The following is an 18,783-nucleotide window of genomic DNA, read 5'->3' as shown; positions in this document are numbered from 1 at the left end:
TTCAAATACCCCGCCCCGATTGTTCACACGTGACCCTAGATAAGCTATTTGACCCAGGAAGGCATCACAGCCAAGCCCAATTCTGCCCTCGCCTGACATCCACACTTGTGTAGAGAAACCTGACGCACTGCTCTTTTAGAAGCCCGCTGACCAGACAGGAAGGCTAGGGAGTGGAAGCATCAGGCGGAGTTCTTCTTCCTGGCCTGCCCAGTGACCCCTGCTGGAGATTGCGCACGTGCCTGCATGTTGCTAAGAAGATTAGGCTTGGCTGTGATGCCCCGCATGACCAAAGAGTCACTTAATACTGAATGCTCACCTTGGTGAGTTACTAGAAGGCGACGAGTGCCCATTGACGGGACCCAGTAATTGTAATAGCATTTTATTTCTTTCTGCTTCCGGTATTTCCGTTGAGCACCAGGTTTATTTGTGTTTTGCTCCAAAAAAGAATCCATGTATTTGCTGTCTTTTTCATACAAACCCTCGATCTATTATTACAGCAGTAAGATCTGAGTATAATTTAAATTGGTTGAATTTTAAAATGAACAACTTATATTTATGTGGAACCTTTAACCTGATAAAACGTCGTAAGGCGCTTCACAGGTGCAATTATCAAACAAAATTTGACACCGAGCCACATGATAGGTGACTATAGAATCGTAGAAAGGTTACAGCACGGAAGGAGGCCATTCGGCCCATCGAGTCCATGCCGGCTCTCTGCAAGAGCAATCCAGCTAGTCCCAATCCCCAGCCCTATCTCTGTAGCCCTGCAATTTTTTTCCTTTCAAGTACTTATCCAGTTCCCTTTTGAAAGCCACGATTGAATCTGCCTCCACCACCCCCTCCGGCAGTGCATTCCAGATCATAACCACTCGCTGTGTAAAATAGTTTTTCCTCATGTCACCTTTTGGTTCTTTTGCCAATCACCTTAAATCTATGTCCTCTGGTTCTTGACCCTTTCTCCAATGGGAATAGTTTCTCTCTATCTACTCGGTCTAGACCCTTCATGATTTTGAATACCACTATCAAATCTTCTCTCAACCTTCTCTGTTCCAAGGAGAACAAACCCAGCTTCTCCAGTCTATCCATGTAACTGAAGTCCCTCATTCCTGGAATCATTCTAGTAAATCTCTTCTGCACCCTCTCTAAGGCCTTCACATCTTTCCTAAAGTGCGGTGCCCAGAACTGGACACAATACTCCAGTTGTGGTCGAACCAGTGTTTTATAAAGGCTCATCATGACTTCCTTTCTTTTGTACTCTATGCCTCTATTTATAAAGCCCAGGATCCCGTATGCTTTTTTAACTACTTTCTCAACCTGCTCTGCCACTTTCAATGATTTGTGCACATATACCCCCAGATCTCTCTGTTTCTGTACCCCTTTTAAAATTGTGCCCTCTAGTTTATATTGCCTCTCCTCGTTCTTCCTACCGAAATGTATCACTTCGCATTTTTCTGCGTTAAATTTCACCTGCCACGTGTCCGCCCATTCCACCAGCCTATCTATATCCTCTTGAAGTCTATCACTATCCTCCTCACTGTTCACTACACTTCCAAGTTTTGTGTCATCTGCAAATTTGGAAATTGTGCCCTGAACACCCAAGTCCAAGTCATTAATATATATCAAGAAAAGCAGTGGTCCCAACACCTCCCTCCAATCTGATAAACAACCGTTCACCACTACTCTCTGTTTCCTGTCCCTTAGCCAATTTTGTATCCATGCTGCTACTGCCCCCTTTATTCCATGGGCTTCAGTCTTGATGACAAGCCTATTACACGGCACTTTATCAAACACCATTTGAAAATCCATATACACCACATTGCCCTCATCGACCCTATCTGCTACCTCATCAAAAAACTCAATCAAGTTAGTTAAACACGATTTGCCTTTCACAATTCTGTCCTGGCTTTCCCTAATCAATCCACACTTGTCCAAGTGACTGCCAATTCTGTCCCGGATTATCATTTCTAAAAGTTTCCCCACCACCGAGGTTAAACTGACTGGCCTGTAGTTGTTGGGTTTATCCTTGCATCCTTTTTTGAACAAGGGCGTAATATTTGCAATTCTCCAGTCTTCTGGCACCACCCCCGTATCTAAGGATGTTTGGAAGATTATGGCCAGTACCTCCGCAATTTCCACCCTTACTTCCCTCAGCAACCTAGGATGCATCCCATCCGGACCGGGTGATTTATCTACTTTAAGTACAGCCAGCCTTTCTAGTACCTCCTCTTTATCAATTATTAGCCCATCCAGTATATCAACTACATCTTCCTTTACTGAGACTCTGGCAGCATCTTCCTTGGTAAAGACAGATGCAAAGTACTCATTTAGTACCTCGGCCATGCTCTCTGCCTCCATGAGATCTTTTTGGTCCCTGATCGGCCTCACCCCTCCTCTTACTACCCGTTTACTGTTTACATGTCTATAAGAAGACTTTTGGATTCCCTTTTATGTTGGCCGCCAGTCTATTCTCATACTCTTTCTTTGCCCCTCGTATTTCCTTTTTCACTTCCCCTCTGAACTTTTTATATTCGGCCTGGTTCTCACTTGTATTATCAAAAGTTGTACAGGAAACCAAAAGCTTGTTCAAAGAGAGAGGTTTTAAGGAGCGTCTTAAAGGAGGAGAGTGAGAGAAGCGGAGAGGATTAGGAAGAGAATTCCTGAGCTTAGGGCCTAGGCAGCTGACAGCACGGCCGCCAATGGTGGAGCGATTAAAATCGGGGATGGGCAAGAGGCCAGAATTGGAGGAGCGCAGAGATCTCGGAGGGTTGTAGGGCTGGAGGAGGTTACAGAGATAGGGAGGGGCGAGGCCATGGAGGGATTTGAGAACAAGGATGAGGATTTTAAAATCGAGGCGTTGACAAACCTGGAATGAATGGATGTTTTTTTTGTTCCTTCCCCTTCCCACTTCCCATTGCAGGTCGTTTGGTGTTGTCCTCTGGGAGATAGCCACTCTGGCTGAGCAGCCGTACCAGGGCATGTCCAATGAGCAAGTTCTACGTTTCGTGATGGAGGGCGGCTTGCTGGAGAGACCGGAATCCTGCGCCGACAGCCTGTAAGTTAGAAACCAACGCAAAGCTGGTAGAGCTTTACAGAACGGCCTGGCTTAAGGGTTGAGATGCTAAGACCCCATTTAAAAGAGATAACAAGAACACCAGAGCTTCACTGGGGTTACTGCACTAAAGCGTAAGAACCTTTAGGAACATACCGCCAGACTAAAGGTCCATCAATTTTTGATGGGCTTCCACCTCATATTACCCATCGACTCACCATACTCTTCAATCCCTTCTTGCTTCAGAATGCACGGAATTGTCTCTTGAACCCATTTCTACTCTCTGCTTTAGTGTCCATCCCTGGTAAATTTTTCCACAAACTTTGGATGAGAAAGGTTCCGCCTGATTTTCCGTTCTTATGCCTAACTTCTGAATTTTAACTTGCCGTACCCGTCACTGCTGTGGGCCATTTTTTTTTGGTGTTTCCAATGCCCCTTCTCATAATCTAATGTAATTAGGTCATCACCCAGTTCCCTTTCAACAACACCAAGACGACATCTGAAAGCACTTCACATTAAGGAGGGAGAAAAACAGCGGACACCAAGAAAGAGGGAAATACAGAGGGTTAAGATGGAGGGGGAGCAGCGGTGAACGCAGGCGTCGGTAAAGGTTGGAGAGGGAGTTTTAAAGCAGGACTGGAGGATTGGGCAGGAGGGCCAGGGGCAGGAGCATAGTAGCTCAATAAACAGTTGTGACTGCTGGAGTGAAAGACGTGCGTACAGACATGAGTCAGCAAGCGATCACTAGGATAGGGCGGGGCAGGTCACAGAGACTTCTGAAAGCAAGGCTGAGAATTCTGTTGCCAACTCATGGATCACAGGGAGCCGGTGGAATGAGGAGAGGGTTGACTTTGTGCAGGTGATGAAACAGGCTGTGACATTTTGAATAAGTTGGAACTATATTCTAAAGAAAACAAGCCCAACCTCCTGACTGGTGGAGTCATTGTCGTATCCAGAGCAGCCCAAATTTATATTTTATTGGCATCTTGTCTGCATTCCTACCAGTTCCTGTCTGAAGTTCGATGGTAGTGTGGACAATCCTGTGCCAGTGTTTCCCCTTGTTGCTTTACTCCTGCCGTTCTGATTTGACATTTCTGATAGTTCCTCATATTGTCCAACCGCCTTTTCCTTTGTCTCCATCCTAGTCTTTGTCCTTTCATTTCTCCCAGATGGTCTCCTTCCTCTGGTCACAAGTATTGGGGTTTTCATTAATGTCCAGTATAGGGTTTCTTTCCCTTTAGCTCAACTCTCCCACTTTTTCTTTTTTTTCTCTCTCTCACACTCTCACTTTTCCCCTCACTCTCTCTCACTTTTCCCCTCACTCTCTCTCGCTTTTCCCCTCTCTCTCTCTCTCTCGCTTTCCCCCCCTCTCTCCCGCTTTCCCCCCCTCTCTCCCGCTTTCCCCCCCTCTCTCCCGCTTTCCCCCCCTCTCTCCCGCTTTCCCCCCCTCTCTCCCGCTTTCCCCCCCTCTCTCCCGCTTTCCCCCCCTCTCTCCCGCTTTCCCCCCCTCTCTCCCGCTTTCCCCCCCTCTCTCCCGCTTTCCCCCCCTCTCTCCCGCTTTCCCCCCCTCTCTCCCGCTTTCCCCCCCTCTCTCCCGCTTTCCCCCCCTCTCTCCCGCTTTCCCCCCCTCTCTCCCGCTTTCCCCCCCTCTCTCCCGCTTTCCCCCCCTCTCTCCCGCTTTCCCCCCCTCTCTCCCGCTTTCCCCCCCTCTCTCCCGCTTTCCCCCCCTCTCTCCCGCTTTCCCCCCCTCTCTCCCGCTTTCCCCCCCTCTCTCCCGCTTTCCCCCCCTCTCTCCCGCTTTCCCCCCCTCTCTCCCGCTTTCCCCCCCTCTCTCCCGCTTTCCCCCCCTCTCTCCCGCTTTCCCCCCCTCTCTCCCGCTTTCCCCCCCTCTCTCCCGCTTTCCCCCCCTCTCTCCCGCTTTCCCCCCCTCTCTCCCGCTTTCCCCCCCTCTCTCCCGCTTTCCCCCCCTCTCTCCCGCTTTCCCCCCCTCTCTCCCGCTTTCCCCCCCTCTCTCCCGCTTTCCCCCCCTCTCTCCCGCTTTCCCCCCCTCTCTCCCGCTTTCCCCCCCTCTCTCCCGCTTTCCCCCCCTCTCTCCCGCTTTCCCCCCCTCTCTCCCGCTTTCCCCCCCTCTCTCCCGCTTTCCCCCCCTCTCTCCCGCTTTCCCCCCCTCTCTCCCGCTTTCCCCCCCTCTCTCCCGCTTTCCCCCCCTCTCTCCCGCTTTCCCCCCCTCTCTCCCGCTTTCCCCCCCTCTCTCCCGCTTTCCCCCCCTCTCTCCCGCTTTCCCCCCCTCTCTCCCGCTTTCCCCCCCTCTCTCCCGCTTTCCCCCCCTCTCTCCCGCTTTCCCCCCCTCTCTCCCGCTTTCCCCCCCTCTCTCCCGCTTTCCCCCCCTCTCTCCCGCTTTCCCCCCCTCTCTCCCGCTTTCCCCCCCTCTCTCCCGCTTTCCCCCCCTCTCTCCCGCTTTCCCCCCCTCTCTCCCGCTTTCCCCCCCTCTCTCCCGCTTTCCCCCCCTCTCTCCCGCTTTCCCCCCCTCTCTCCCGCTTTCCCCCCCTCTCTCCCGCTTTCCCCCCCTCTCTCCCGCTTTCCCCCCCTCTCTCCCGCTTTCCCCCCCTCTCTCCCGCTTTCCCCCCCTCTCTCCCGCTTTCCCCCCCTCTCTCCCGCTTTCCCCCCCTCTCTCCCGCTTTCCCCCCCTCTCTCCCGCTTTCCCCCCCTCTCTCCCGCTTTCCCCCCCTCTCTCCCGCTTTCCCCCCCTCTCTCCCGCTTTCCCCCCCTCTCTCCCGCTTTCCCCCCCTCTCTCCCGCTTTCCCCCCCTCTCTCCCGCTTTCCCCCCCTCTCTCCCGCTTTCCCCCCCTCTCTCCCGCTTTCCCCCCCTCTCTCCCGCTTTCCCCCCCTCTCTCCCGCTTTCCCCCCCTCTCTCCCGCTTTCCCCCCCTCTCTCCCGCTTTCCCCCCCTCTCTCCCGCTTTCCCCCCCTCTCTCCCGCTTTCCCCCCCTCTCTCCCGCTTTCCCCCCCTCTCTCCCGCTTTCCCCCCCTCTCTCCCGCTTTCCCCCCCTCTCTCCCGCTTTCCCCCCCTCTCTCCCGCTTTCCCCCCCTCTCTCCCGCTTTCCCCCCCTCTCTCCCGCTTTCCCCCCCTCTCTCCCGCTTTCCCCCCCTCTCTCCCGCTTTCCCCCCCTCTCTCCCGCTTTCCCCCCCTCTCTCCCGCTTTCCCCCCCTCTCTCCCGCTTTCCCCCCCTCTCTCCCGCTTTCCCCCCCTCTCTCCCGCTTTCCCCCCCTCTCTCCCGCTTTCCCCCCCTCTCTCCCGCTTTCCCCCCCTCTCTCCCGCTTTCCCCCCCTCTCTCCCGCTTTCCCCCCCTCTCTCCCGCTTTCCCCCCCTCTCTCCCGCTTTCCCCCCCTCTCTCCCGCTTTCCCCCCCTCTCTCCCGCTTTCCCCCCCTCTCTCCCGCTTTCCCCCCCTCTCTCCCGCTTTCCCCCCCTCTCTCCCGCTTTCCCCCCCTCTCTCCCGCTTTCCCCCCCTCTCTCCCGCTTTCCCCCCCTCTCTCCCGCTTTCCCCCCCTCTCTCCCGCTTTCCCCCCCTCTCTCCCGCTTTCCCCCCCTCTCTCCCGCTTTCCCCCCCTCTCTCCCGCTTTCCCCCCCTCTCTCCCGCTTTCCCCCCCTCTCTCCCGCTTTCCCCCCCTCTCTCCCGCTTTCCCCCCCTCTCTCCCGCTTTCCCCCCCTCTCTCCCGCTTTCCCCCCCTCTCTCCCGCTTTCCCCCCCTCTCTCCCGCTTTCCCCCCCTCTCTCCCGCTTTCCCCCCCTCTCTCCCGCTTTCCCCCCCTCTCTCCCGCTTTCCCCCCCTCTCTCCCGCTTTCCCCCCCTCTCTCCCGCTTTCCCCCCCTCTCTCCCGCTTTCCCCCCCTCTCTCCCGCTTTCCCCCCCTCTCTCCCGCTTTCCCCCCCTCTCTCCCGCTTTCCCCCCCTCTCTCCCGCTTTCCCCCCCTCTCTCCCGCTTTCCCCCCCTCTCTCCCGCTTTCCCCCCCTCTCTCCCGCTTTCCCCCCCTCTCTCCCGCTTTCCCCCCCTCTCTCCCGCTTTCCCCCCCTCTCTCCCGCTTTCCCCCCCTCTCTCCCGCTTTCCCCCCCTCTCTCCCGCTTTCCCCCCCTCTCTCCCGCTTTCCCCCCCTCTCTCCCGCTTTCCCCCCCTCTCTCCCGCTTTCCCCCCCTCTCTCCCGCTTTCCCCCCCTCTCTCCCGCTTTCCCCCCCTCTCTCCCGCTTTCCCCCCCTCTCTCCCGCTTTCCCCCCCTCTCTCCCGCTTTCCCCCCCTCTCTCCCGCTTTCCCCCCCTCTCTCCCGCTTTCCCCCCCTCTCTCCCGCTTTCCCCCCCTCTCTCCCGCTTTCCCCCCCTCTCTCCCGCTTTCCCCCCCTCTCTCCCGCTTTCCCCCCCTCTCTCCCGCTTTCCCCCCCTCTCTCCCGCTTTCCCCCCCTCTCTCCCGCTTTCCCCCCCTCTCTCCCGCTTCCCCCCCCTCTCTCCCGCTTTCCCCCCCTCTCTCCCGCTTTCCCCCCCTCTCTCTCGCTTTCTCTCTCTCTCTCTCGCTTTCTCTCTCTCTCTCGCTTTCTCTCTCTCTCCCGCTTTCCCCCCCTCTCTCCCGCTTTCCCCCCCTCTCTCCCGCTTTCCCCCCCTCTCTCCCGCTTTCCCCCCCTCTCTCCCGCTTCCCCCCCCTCTCTCTCGCTTTCTCTCTCTCTCGCTTTCTCTCTCTCTCGCTTTCTCTCTCTCTCTCTCGCTTTCTCTCTCTCTCTCTCGCTTTCTCTCTCTCTCTCTCGCTTTTCCCCCCTCTCTCGCTTGCTCCTTCGTTCGTTCTCTCTCCCTCTCGCTCGCTCGTTCGTTGTCTTTCAGCCTCCCTGTCTCTCTCTCTCTCGCAACTGAGCACCAGAAGAAAACCATCTCAGCAGTTTACATCGTGAAGCAATTCAGCAAATGGGTAACTATGGCAGGATATGAATACCAGAATCCCACTGCTCAACATTTCCATACGCAAGATATCTTGCAGTGGGAAAATATTGGAATTTAATTTGGTAACGTTGGCAGTCTGACAGAAAGCAGCAAATCAAATTCCTGACTATAAAAATGGTGAGTATATCAGCAATTACTGTCAGTTTTAAAACTGGCAATCAATCTGCAGCCATTCTAAAATTAAATTGCCATATCATCAAATATTTCATTCCAGATTTCCCATGAAACAGTGCCCACTCAAAAGATCAGGAGACGCACTTTCATAATGGCATTTAATTCTTATTCTCTTTCATCTACCACCCAATCTCCAATTGTCTCCCTTCCTCTCCTGAAGTTACTGACTTGTAGAATTGTGCAGTATTCCGGCACAGAAACTGGCCATTCGGCCCATCAAGTCTGTGCTGGTGTTTTCCTCCAGATGAGCCACCTATTCTAATTCCACCATCCCTGCTGCCGTGTACTGGGGCACAGTTACACAGTTGATCTGTAGTAACTCACCAAGTAGCACAGACAATGAGTTAGTGGGTTATTCAACTGCGTAGGAGTGTCAGAGCCAGGCCCAATCCTCTCCTCATCCAATCTCCATGTAGGTACACTTCCAGCTGTTGCTACTGGATGCAGTCGGGAGCAGGAATTTGGCCTTCTCCCTTCTCGCTCGTACAAGGATACCAAAGCCACTGCAGGCTTGGCTGAGACCAGAGAACCTTTTTGAGTCGCTTATTTTTCCGGTGCTGAGCGAGACTCCCAACGTTCACTGGGCAGGCCCCTTGACCCTTCTTTAAAGCCGAACGCACCCCCCACTCTGTTCTCAGTGCCGCAGGTGGCTTTTCATCCTATCGGTTGTGGGGTGTCTGCGCCTCCTTACTCACCCTGCTGGAGGAGGACCGGGGAAAGAGGGCTGGCCAGCGAGAGCTTTCCTTTAAAAGTAATTTCCTGGTCAGCGGGAGGCCAAGTATCAAATAACAGCCCACGTGTTGTGTTGGCTTGTGTTGGGTGTAAACTGTCCACTTGACATGTGATTTGCTGTCTTGCATACCTTCCCTTAATGAGCCTGCAGAGGATTCCTGTTGACATTAGCCTCAAGTAGTGTGGAGATTGTTTACTGCCACTGGGAATGACAGGAGCACAGAGCCAGCATGGTGTAATAGAGGTCACAGGAGAGGACTTTGTGTTGGCCTTGGTTCAGGTATGAGGAGAATTGTTTTTTCTAATTCTGCTTCCCTGCCTCCACGTACCCCACCTGAAGGCACTGACTCACATTTGGATCAGGTGCCCTCTGGGACTTTGCCCAAGTTCATGTGCCAGCCTCGATAATGAATGTCAACAGACTATTTGACCACGGAGGGCATCGTCTCTTCACCCCCCCCCCCCCTCCATCTTGTTGTCCACACATGCCTACTTTCCAGCCGGGTTCAGGAGCAGGAACAGCGATTGATTTCCTTTCTCCGCCCCCCCTCCCCCCACCAAACAGGTGCTGAAGCCGACTGTCGTGCCCAACTCTGGGCCCCCACTGAGATCCGCTAGCTCAGCACAGGCACGAACCCTGCGATCTCGTCCCTGTGGTTTAATACCACACAGGACTGGTGTCTGAGAATCAGTTCTTAAAGGAGAACTCCTTCCTTCAAATCCTTTTGCAGTTGGTGCAATTTACATTAAATCTATTAAAGAAGCATCTACCTACCTTAAGTTAGCGGAAATATTCCCATTTATAGAAAACAAAATGGCCTAATTCCCAAATCAACAACTGATCCCAACCACCGGGTACAATAGCTGTATATGAATTAAATAAATTACAGCAAATGATCATGCAAAATAAATGATTTTGCATAGAGGGACGAATTGTTTCCACACGATGTGGAGTTTATTGTTGATCTGAGACTAATGGGTTGAAAGTTCAGTGTACAATATTAGACCGACAGGCACGCACGCACCTTGTGGAAATAGAGAGAAATGCAGTTGAAGTTGACCTCAAAACCAGCTCTTTGTGTGCAAGCCGAGATTCCCTTTCATCTTCAAGGGACACAAAAAGCACCTGGAGTTTTCAGCAGTTTTCTTGTTGAGGCTGTTGTGTGACACACACAAACCCCATCACTATGTTTGGAGTCTCCAAAAACCAAGCTACTCAGTAATTTGCAGGTGTAACTTGTTTGCCCGATGCCGATTGCACACACTCAAGCGTGGGGATTCATCCACTTAACTAAGTCTCGAGATCTTAGACTCAGGTTGGTAAAGTCAAGGTCAGGTGTGTGCAGGGGTACTGCTGGAGTTTAACCAGCTGTGACCAGACAGCTTAGGAACTCCGAGGCCTCTCACTGCTTGTCTAGCTGGGACACCCCGAGCTGCTGGCTCGTTGACTTCCAAAGTATCTGGAGCCGAGCTCTTTAGGTTCTGTTAGTGAGCCAGACCGGCTAGTTGGTCCCCACAGTGCCCTGGAGCGCTGGGTCAGGGATCGGGTCACTAGGTCTGCCTTCGCGGGGCTCGTTCCCAGACACGTCATCTTTGAGCTACCTCAGCCTTAGAGACCCCCTGAGGATAGTCACTGTTCCTTAAAAACAAGCTACGGGAGGAAATATATTAACACATTCATGGCATTCCTCTGCTATTTTAATGTAACCATTTTTATAAGCAGGTTAATACCTTTGTTAAAATACTGAGTAGAGGAATTGCATGTAAAGGTGTTAATGCACTCGTTACACTCACTGTGCGATCTGAACCAAAAAATTAATACATCACCCTTATGAATGGAGACTTGTTTCCAAATGGGGAACACGTATGTCTTAAGAGTTCACTCATTTTTCTTCCATTTTAATTCTTCCTTCCCACACAGTCTGTTACGCCTTTCCATAAAATGATTCTTCGGAAAAGCTAATTGTGGGTTAGCTGTGTGTCACAGGCTGGGTTTTGATATAGTTCTTGCTGTGTTGGTGCTCCTAACCCCTCCGTCCAGCCTCTGTCTTCCCCCCCGCCCCCCCCCCCCCCCGTGCTTTCTGTTCTGAAGCTGCACTCTCTCCCTCTCTCTCTCTCCCTCTCCACTTGCTCCTGCTGTGGTCCCGAGATAGACCCCCCCCCACTGGTCCCGACCAGATCCCAGCACTTTCACTGCACCCAGGACTTCTTATGCAGAATTGCAATAGGTAGGTAAGAAATTGCACCCCAGACAGCGAGATTCTCGGGCTGTCAAATCCCTCGCTCTGACTATGAACAGTGAGGCCTCCTGCTCAATGTTACGTTATAGTCAGGAAGTGAAAGACTGCGATGGAAAGAATCTCAAACAGTTTTGGATAAGAATTTCTTTTGGTACTTTCAAAAGTCAGATGTTAAAACCTTTTTAACGAAATCCCACCCACCCACCCCCAAAAAATACACATTTTAAAACCTTTTTTAAAAATTTGTGCGGGTTAGGTGTAGTGTTTCTGGCACCAGATTAACAACCCTAGAGTTCAGATCCCAGCGTAGCAAGTTATGAAATTGAATTTAATAAAATCTGTACATTTGTGGGTTGGCACCAGGAAAAAGAAGCAGGAAAGCTGCCAGATTATCGTCAAACCCCGACTGATTCATTAATGTCCTTCAGGGATGGGAACTTGCTGTCCTTACTCGGCCCGACCTATATGTGACTCCAGTCCCACTCTATGTGGTGTGAGATGGTAACCAGAGAGGGACAGTACATGTAGCCTTTCCAGCACTGCCCGCATTCCCCACAACAGATAATCTTTTAAAAAAAGCACCACGTTTGAATGTTCCTCGAGTTAATTCTGCCAAAGAGCAAGCGCCCTGATGAGTGAGCCGCCATTTGGGGTGGGACGCAGCCGTACGGGCAAGAAGGTCCCAGGCTGCGCCGAGCTGGCAGTTCTCGATGAGGGTGTCGGTCGGTCGGTCGGTCAGCACTCCCTTTGCTCAGTGTTTCCCGCTCCTCGTCACCATTCGGTGACTCCTGCGGACAAAAGCGAGTGGACGTGGGCCCGAGGCCGGGATGTGATGCCGCCTGTGGTGGAATGGCCAACTGGCATTCACTGTCCAAGCGTGAAGAATGCCCACTCGTGGGGAGGGAGGGGCACCAGATGCCCGGGAACAGTAACCCAGCCAGAGTTACTGCGAGGGAGGGAGGGAGGGCGCGCTGTACATTGTACTTTTTAATGAACGTATTGCTGATTTCTGATTTGTCCAGCGGGACCGTTTTGGTGAGTTGAAATTAAATCCGGTTTCTCCATGTTTGGTCATGTTATAAATAAATATTCAGTTGCCTGCTCTCCACACACGTCCTTGTATATCCAAAGTGAGGTGCTGTAAACTCCTAGTATGGTCTGCGGCAGCAGTTTCCCAGACTGACGTCATTCCAGCTGATGTAACTGGGCCGCTTGGAGGCTGTCACACGCTGTAATTCACCCTGATGTCACACACTCGGGCAGTCACACTTGCTGTTTGTGGTTTGTTCAGTTTTGCCCTATAGCCGCAGAGCACTAAGTCACAGGCTGCCATGTGACGGAGCAACAGCTGGTTTGTCTATTTTGTTTCAGACCGGCAGCTGAGAGGGAGACTGTACGTGAGCGCTGAGCCCAACAGATTTTTTGTTGAACATAGTTCGTATTTCAGTCAGATTTACCCTTTTGTTTTTAAACCCTATTTCCTGCCCCCCCCCACCTCGAGCGCGTGGATTCCCACTGCGATGCGGCTCGATTGAGAGCCTCGCTCTAGTGGCTGTTGTTCAGGTGCAAGTTGTCTGTGGGCGTCGCAGGCAACCCTGGACCTGTCCACACACGTGCGGAAGTCTCCACATAGTGATCGCTGGTTGTGTTCCCTTCCCTAAACTGGGGGCATCGTGTCCCCACCACAGCCAGTTAATGTCGGCAGTTCTTGCTGCTCAAACACACTGTCGACCGGAGATGATCAGATTTAATTTGATTTTTAATAGCCTATCACGTCCTTCCGCCCTCCTTTCCCCTCCTCCGCCGGCCCTCCTTTCCCCTCCTCTGCCGACCCTCCTTTCCCCTCCTCCGCCGACCCTCCTTTCCCCTCCTCCGCCGACCCTCCTTTCCCCTCCTCCGCCGGCCCTCCTTTCCCCTCCTCCGCCGACCCTCCTTTCCCCTCCTCCGCCGGCCCTCCTTTCCCCTCCTCCGCCGACCCTCCTTTCCCCTCCTCCGCCGGCCCTCCTTTCCCCTCCTCCGCCGGCCCTCCTTTCCCCTCCTCCGCCGGCCCTCCTTTCCCCTCCTCCGCCGACCCTCCTTTCCCCTCCTCCGCCGGCCCTCCTTTCCCCTCCTCCGCCGGCCCTCCTTTCCCCTCCTCCGCCGGCCCTCCTTTCCCCTCCTCCGCCGACCCTCCTTTCCCCTCCTCCGCCGACCCTCCTTTCCCCTCCTCCGCCGGCCCTCCTTTCCCCTCCTCCGCCGACCCTCCTTTCCCCTCCTCCGCCGGCCCTCCTTTCCCCTCCTCCGCCGACCCTCCTTTCCCCTCCTCCGCCGGCCCTCCTTTCCCCTCCTCCGCCGGCCCTCCTTTCCCCTCCTCCGCCGGCCCTCCTTTCCCCTCCTCCGCCGGCCCTCCTTTCCCCTCCTCCGCCGGCCCTCCTTTCCCCTCCTCGTGCCCCATTTTACTACCCCCCTGTCCACCTCCACAGCCCAGGGCGAATTTTGACACCCCAATTGCTGCTAATGGACCGACCCTGGGGCTTGTTCAGTTCCATCAGGTTCTGCCTTTAAGCCATCAAATTGATTTTTTTTTTGTTTGTGAATCTGTTTCAGGACATGTTTCCCGCCTTCCCTTAAAACACCTTCCCTTTACCCTTCCGCTCCATAACTCTCTCACTCTCTCTCCCGTCAGGTTCGAGCTGATGCGACTGTGCTGGCAATACAACCCCAAGATGCGCCCCGCCTTTATGGAAATCATCCAGAGCATCAAGACCGACCTGGAGCCCTCCTTCAAAGAGGTCGCCTTCTTCTACAGCGAGGAGTGCAAGGTGCGGGACGCCGAGGAGTTTGAGATTGAGGCAGACAACATGGAGAGCATTCCCCTCGACCCCTCCTCCACGCTCCAACACACTGACAAACACTCGGGTCACAAAGTCGAGAACGGACCCGGTGTCGTCCTGCTGGCCAGCTTCGACGAGCGGCAACCGTACACTCACATGAACGGGGGAAGGAAGAACGAGAAGGTGTTGCCCTTACCCCAGTCCACGGCCTGCTGATCCCTCTGAACAAAGAAAAAAAAGAACACGCACACACCACACACACAAAAAAAAAAAGAAAACCTACTGGTATCTCAGTAGATCTCAAACTGCCATTGCTGCACAGTGAAGAGAACTTGTTCCAGTCACCACACTAATTTTTCATATGCAAACAGTTTTTTTTTTCTGGAAAAAAAATACTGACAACGCTCGTGAGAAAGAGCCACGACAGGGGGCTCAGCTGAACCTGTGACACAAGGCACTCGGTCTCTCACTGCTTCATAGTCTAAACATATCTAAAGTCCAACAGAGGACCACTTCTCGACAGAAATGCTGTCCGGGCCCTCCCCTTCTGAGCCCTGGCACTATCACTACAGGTCTTTACATATATATATTATATCTATATATTTTTAACAGATCTGACCCTCAAAACAATTGTTCCCCGTTTCTGGGGAGCCTGCAGTGCATTTCCCTTCTGGGGCCATCAGAGTGTCTCGCGTGTAGTCCTCTCTCACCGCTGCCAATTTTTGCCAAAATTTAAAAGAAAAAGAAATAGTTTTATTAAAAAAAATGTATTTCAACTCATAGAAGGATGAAAAAAAAGCGAGTATTTCACAGAGAAGCGGGAAGCATGGACTCTCACTCACACACTCTATCTCTCTCTCTCACACTCTATCTCTCTCTCTCTCACACTCTATCTCTCTCTCTCACACACTCTATCTCTCTCTCTCTCTCACTCACACACTCTATCTCTCTCTCTCACACACTCTATCTCTCTCTCTCACACACTATCTATCTATCTCTCTCTCTTTCACACACTATATCTCTCTCTCTCTCTCTCACTCACACACTGTCTCTCTCACACACACTATCTCTCTCTCACTCACTCACACACACACACGCACTGTCTCTCTCTCACACACACTGTCTCTCTCTCACACACACACACACACACACACTCTCTCTCTCTCTCACACACACACACAGTCTCTCTCTCTCACACACACTGTCTCTCTCTCTCTCTCTCTCTCACACACACACACACACACACACACACACACAGTCTCTCTCTCACACACACTGTCTCTCTCTCACACACACACTGTCTCTCTCTCACACACACACACACACACACACACACACACAGTCTCTCTCTCACACACACTGTCTCTCTCTCTCACACACACACACACACACACACACACAGTCTCTCACACACGCACTGTCTCTCTCTCTCTCACACACACACACAGTCTCTCTCACACACACTGTCTCTCTCTCACACACACTGTCTCTCTCTCACACACACTGTCTCTCTCTCACACACACTGTCTCTCTCTCACACACACTGTCTCTCTCTCACACACACTGTCTCTCTCTCACACACACTGTCTCTCTCTCACACACACTGTCTCTCTCTCACACACACTGTCTCTCTCTCTCACACACTGTCTCTCTCTCTCACACACTGTCTCTCTCTCTCACACACTGTCTCTCTCTCTCACACACGCACTGTCTCTCTCACACACTCACACACACACACACACACACACTGTCTCTCTCTCTCTCACACACACACACGCACACTGTCTCTCTCTCTCACACGCACACTGTCTCTCTCTCACACGCACACTGTCTCTCTCTCACACGCACACTCTCTCTCTCTCACACGCACACTCTCTCTCTCTCACACGCACACTCTCTCTCTCTCACACGCACACTGTCTCTCTCTCACACGCACACTGTCTCTCTCTCACACGCACACTGTCTCTCTCTCACACGCACACTGTCTCTCTCTCACACGCACACTGTCTCTCTCACACACACACACGCACACTGTCTCTCTCTCTCTCTCACACGCACACTGTCTCTCTCTCTCTCACACGCACACTGTCTCTCTCTCTCTCACACGCACACTGTCTCTCTCTCTCTCACACGCACACTGTCTCTCTCTCTCTCACACGCACACTGTCTCTCTCTCTCTCACACGCACACTGTCTCTCAAACACACACACACACACGTGTCTCATCGATCAACCCTGTTGCATCAACCTACACTGGGATTAACGTAACATTAAAACAAAAAGTTCGACAAACAAACTGCACGCTGTCACAGGAAAAGAAAACGCAGCATTGGAGATGTCCTGAATCATGGGTGCAGCGCGACAGGGCCCAATCCACGACCTCGCAGCCAAGCGAGAGGAAAGAGAAGAGGGATTGAGAAGGGCGCAGCCTCTTGGGACTGTGTGTGTGGAAGAAGAAACAAAAAAACAGCGCGGAAAAAGAAAGACAAAAAGGAGCAGTTAAGTCCTAAGTATTCTCTGACGTGTTCAGTGCTATTACATTAGAATTCTAGTGAAAGGGTCTTGCAGTTCTATGTTTGACCATTGATCCTTTGGATACTCATTGTGTCACTTTTATAACTTTTATGGTTTATTATCCATCTGTCTTTAAAGAAAAGCTGCTATAATTTTTTTTCCTTAACTCTGGGGATGAAATCTACCTTACCTTCAGGTCTACTGCCCCCGTTCCTCCCTCTCCTCTCCTCCTGCCGCCCCCTTTCCATTTTGTTCCTTCAACCAGTTTCTTAATGCTTTGTACAATAGTTCAAATTGACTTTTTTTTAAAAAAAATTTTATTTCTTCCTGTTAATGGTTCCGGTTGCCATGAACTGCTGCCTTTTTTTTAAAAAACAAAATACAAAAAAAACAGGAGACATTTCCTCATGTTTTGTTATTTGTGTCACCTTAGCTCAGCGCATGAATATGAACCTTTTCTTTTCCTCAAATGATTATAACGTAGCTGAACAGAAACGTTTCTGAGAACTTGCGTCTGAATCAGTACAGGGCGTGATAAAAACATACTCAGGTCAAACAGTTTAATACTAGTACATGTCTTTCTCAGTGTTCCATGTTCATTTTTGTACAATGTGTAGAAATTGTTTGCTCTTTTCTTCCCCATCCCCCAAACCCAGGCCTTTTTTTTTTGTTACCAAACTGGGTTAGTTATCCTGACAGCTCAACTTCGAATACAAGGTTGTTGCTGTTTTTTTTTTTGGGCTGCATATCTTTAACTCTTTCCTGTCCAGGTTTTTATCTTTCTCAATTATTACCAGAATGAGGCTTTAGCAGGCCGGACAGGCGGCCATTTTGTGGTGGCTGTGTTGTCCATTTAACTGACTCTAAGCACTGTTAAAATCTGACGTTGCAGAGTTGTTTTTTTTTAAGGGTTGTATGATTTAAAGTGATAGGTTGCCATTAGCACGAAGCAATCAGGAGCAATGGCTATTAACAAATGTATCAGCTCGCCAAAATCAATAGTGCACTGGTATTAACCAGCCCAAAACTCACTTAAAAATGTCTGGCATCACCAAAACTTAGATATTAAGAGGCAGTGAAGTCAAAACATCAGGAAAGGTAGAGGTTCAAGTAAAAATTTATGCAATTCGGCCTACAATGAAAGGCTTAACTTTATTGTGACTGGGTCCACGATTACCACACGGGCTAAGGGGTAACTGAAAGTGCCTGGCCCTTTCCTGATCTCAGGATATCAATTTTCCAGGCTCTGGGTAAAGTTGTTCCCGCGCAAGTTCCCACCGCCACTCCTCAGTGGTTGAGAAATTAAAAATGAAAGGGCACGGGGATCTCAACCGACGCCTCATGATTTGCTTTATTGCAACTTTCCCCGTACCTCCCCTTCCAGGGGGAGGCTGCTTATTTGAACCTCTGCCAAGTCAAAAGGGTTGACGCTCCGATTAGAGCAAATAACTGGCACCAGTGTCGCCGGTGTTACAGAGACACCAACGTCCGAGGTCAGTTTGGTGTGTGTGCTGACTTTTGTACTCTCTGCTGTCCTAATGCTGGAGAGGACGTACAATTTTGAGGGGGCTTTTGTTCGAAGGATGCTTCTGATCCCACCTGGACTGGAAAGGAAGTTAACTGAAGTACAAGAGCAAAAAAAAAAAAATCCAAATGGATAAAGACTGATAATTGTGACCGGAGGTAACAATAAGTTTGTAGTGTTTTTTTTAATCTATTCCTTTCCTAGAATAGTTACTGGCTTCCTATTTTTTTTGCCACTGTCCCATAGCATTTTTCTGGATTTCTGTTAATTAAAAAGGTAATCTATGTAGGATTTTTTTTTAATTTATTTTGTGATATCAGTTAAGATCACTGTAAAATGCCCCGAATTGAAATCAGTACTGAGAGAAGAGTTGTATTTTAAATGTTACCTGACAGGGGGACAATTTTTTTTTTTGTTGATGTTTTTAAGCATTTATCTACCTCACTCTTATTTTTTTTATATATATTATATTATATATAAAATACATCTCGCATTCAGCAATCTGAGAGACAGTACAGTATCCTGGAAACCTCAAAACAATTCACAAACCACATAACACTAAAGTCTTTGGAGAGGGACTGGTTGCTCGATTCACAGAGGTCACCAGCTATGGGTGGGGGTGGGGGTGGTATGAAGGGTTAAAGGTCAAACACCGCAGTCAATCACTACAAACGTAAGCCCGTATTGAGGATGAACCTACAACGTTGTCCGGAACCCTCACCATCGGTGTCTTGTCATGAATGTGTCGCCTTATCGGGTAGC

The 18,783-nt window shown here is 51.5% G+C and overlaps 1 protein-coding gene across 1 annotated transcript; it reads left to right on the top strand.

Moving 5' to 3' along the window:
* Window positions 1–2,912: 2,912 nt before the first annotated feature.
* On the top strand, window positions 2,913–16,900 carry LOC137309472 (insulin-like growth factor 1 receptor). Its single transcript, XM_067977671.1, has 2 exons — window positions 2,913–3,052; window positions 13,836–16,900. Exons 1-2 carry the CDS (start codon window positions 2,976–2,978, stop codon window positions 14,197–14,199), a joined length of 441 nt encoding a protein of 146 aa, XP_067833772.1. The 5' UTR covers window positions 2,913–2,975; the 3' UTR covers window positions 14,200–16,900.
* The last annotated feature ends 1,883 nt before the right edge of the window (window positions 16,901–18,783 follow it).

The sequence above is a fragment of the Heptranchias perlo genome, unplaced genomic scaffold (assembly GCF_035084215.1).
Source record: "Heptranchias perlo isolate sHepPer1 unplaced genomic scaffold, sHepPer1.hap1 HAP1_SCAFFOLD_1650, whole genome shotgun sequence".
Classification (NCBI taxonomy): domain Eukaryota; kingdom Metazoa; phylum Chordata; class Chondrichthyes; order Hexanchiformes; family Hexanchidae; genus Heptranchias; species Heptranchias perlo.
The sequence above is the reverse complement of the archived record's forward strand: the minus strand, read 5'-3'. Positions and strand labels throughout refer to the sequence as shown.

Coding starts and splice junctions, on each gene's coding strand:
- LOC137309472 (XM_067977671.1), top strand. CDS start 2,976: ATGTCCAATGAGCAAGTTCTACGTTTCGTGATGGAGGGCGGCTTGCTG. Junction 3,053..13,835: donor GAATCCTGCGCCGACAGCCT/GTAAGTTAGAAA, acceptor CTCTCCCGTCAG/GTTCGAGCTGATGCGACTGT.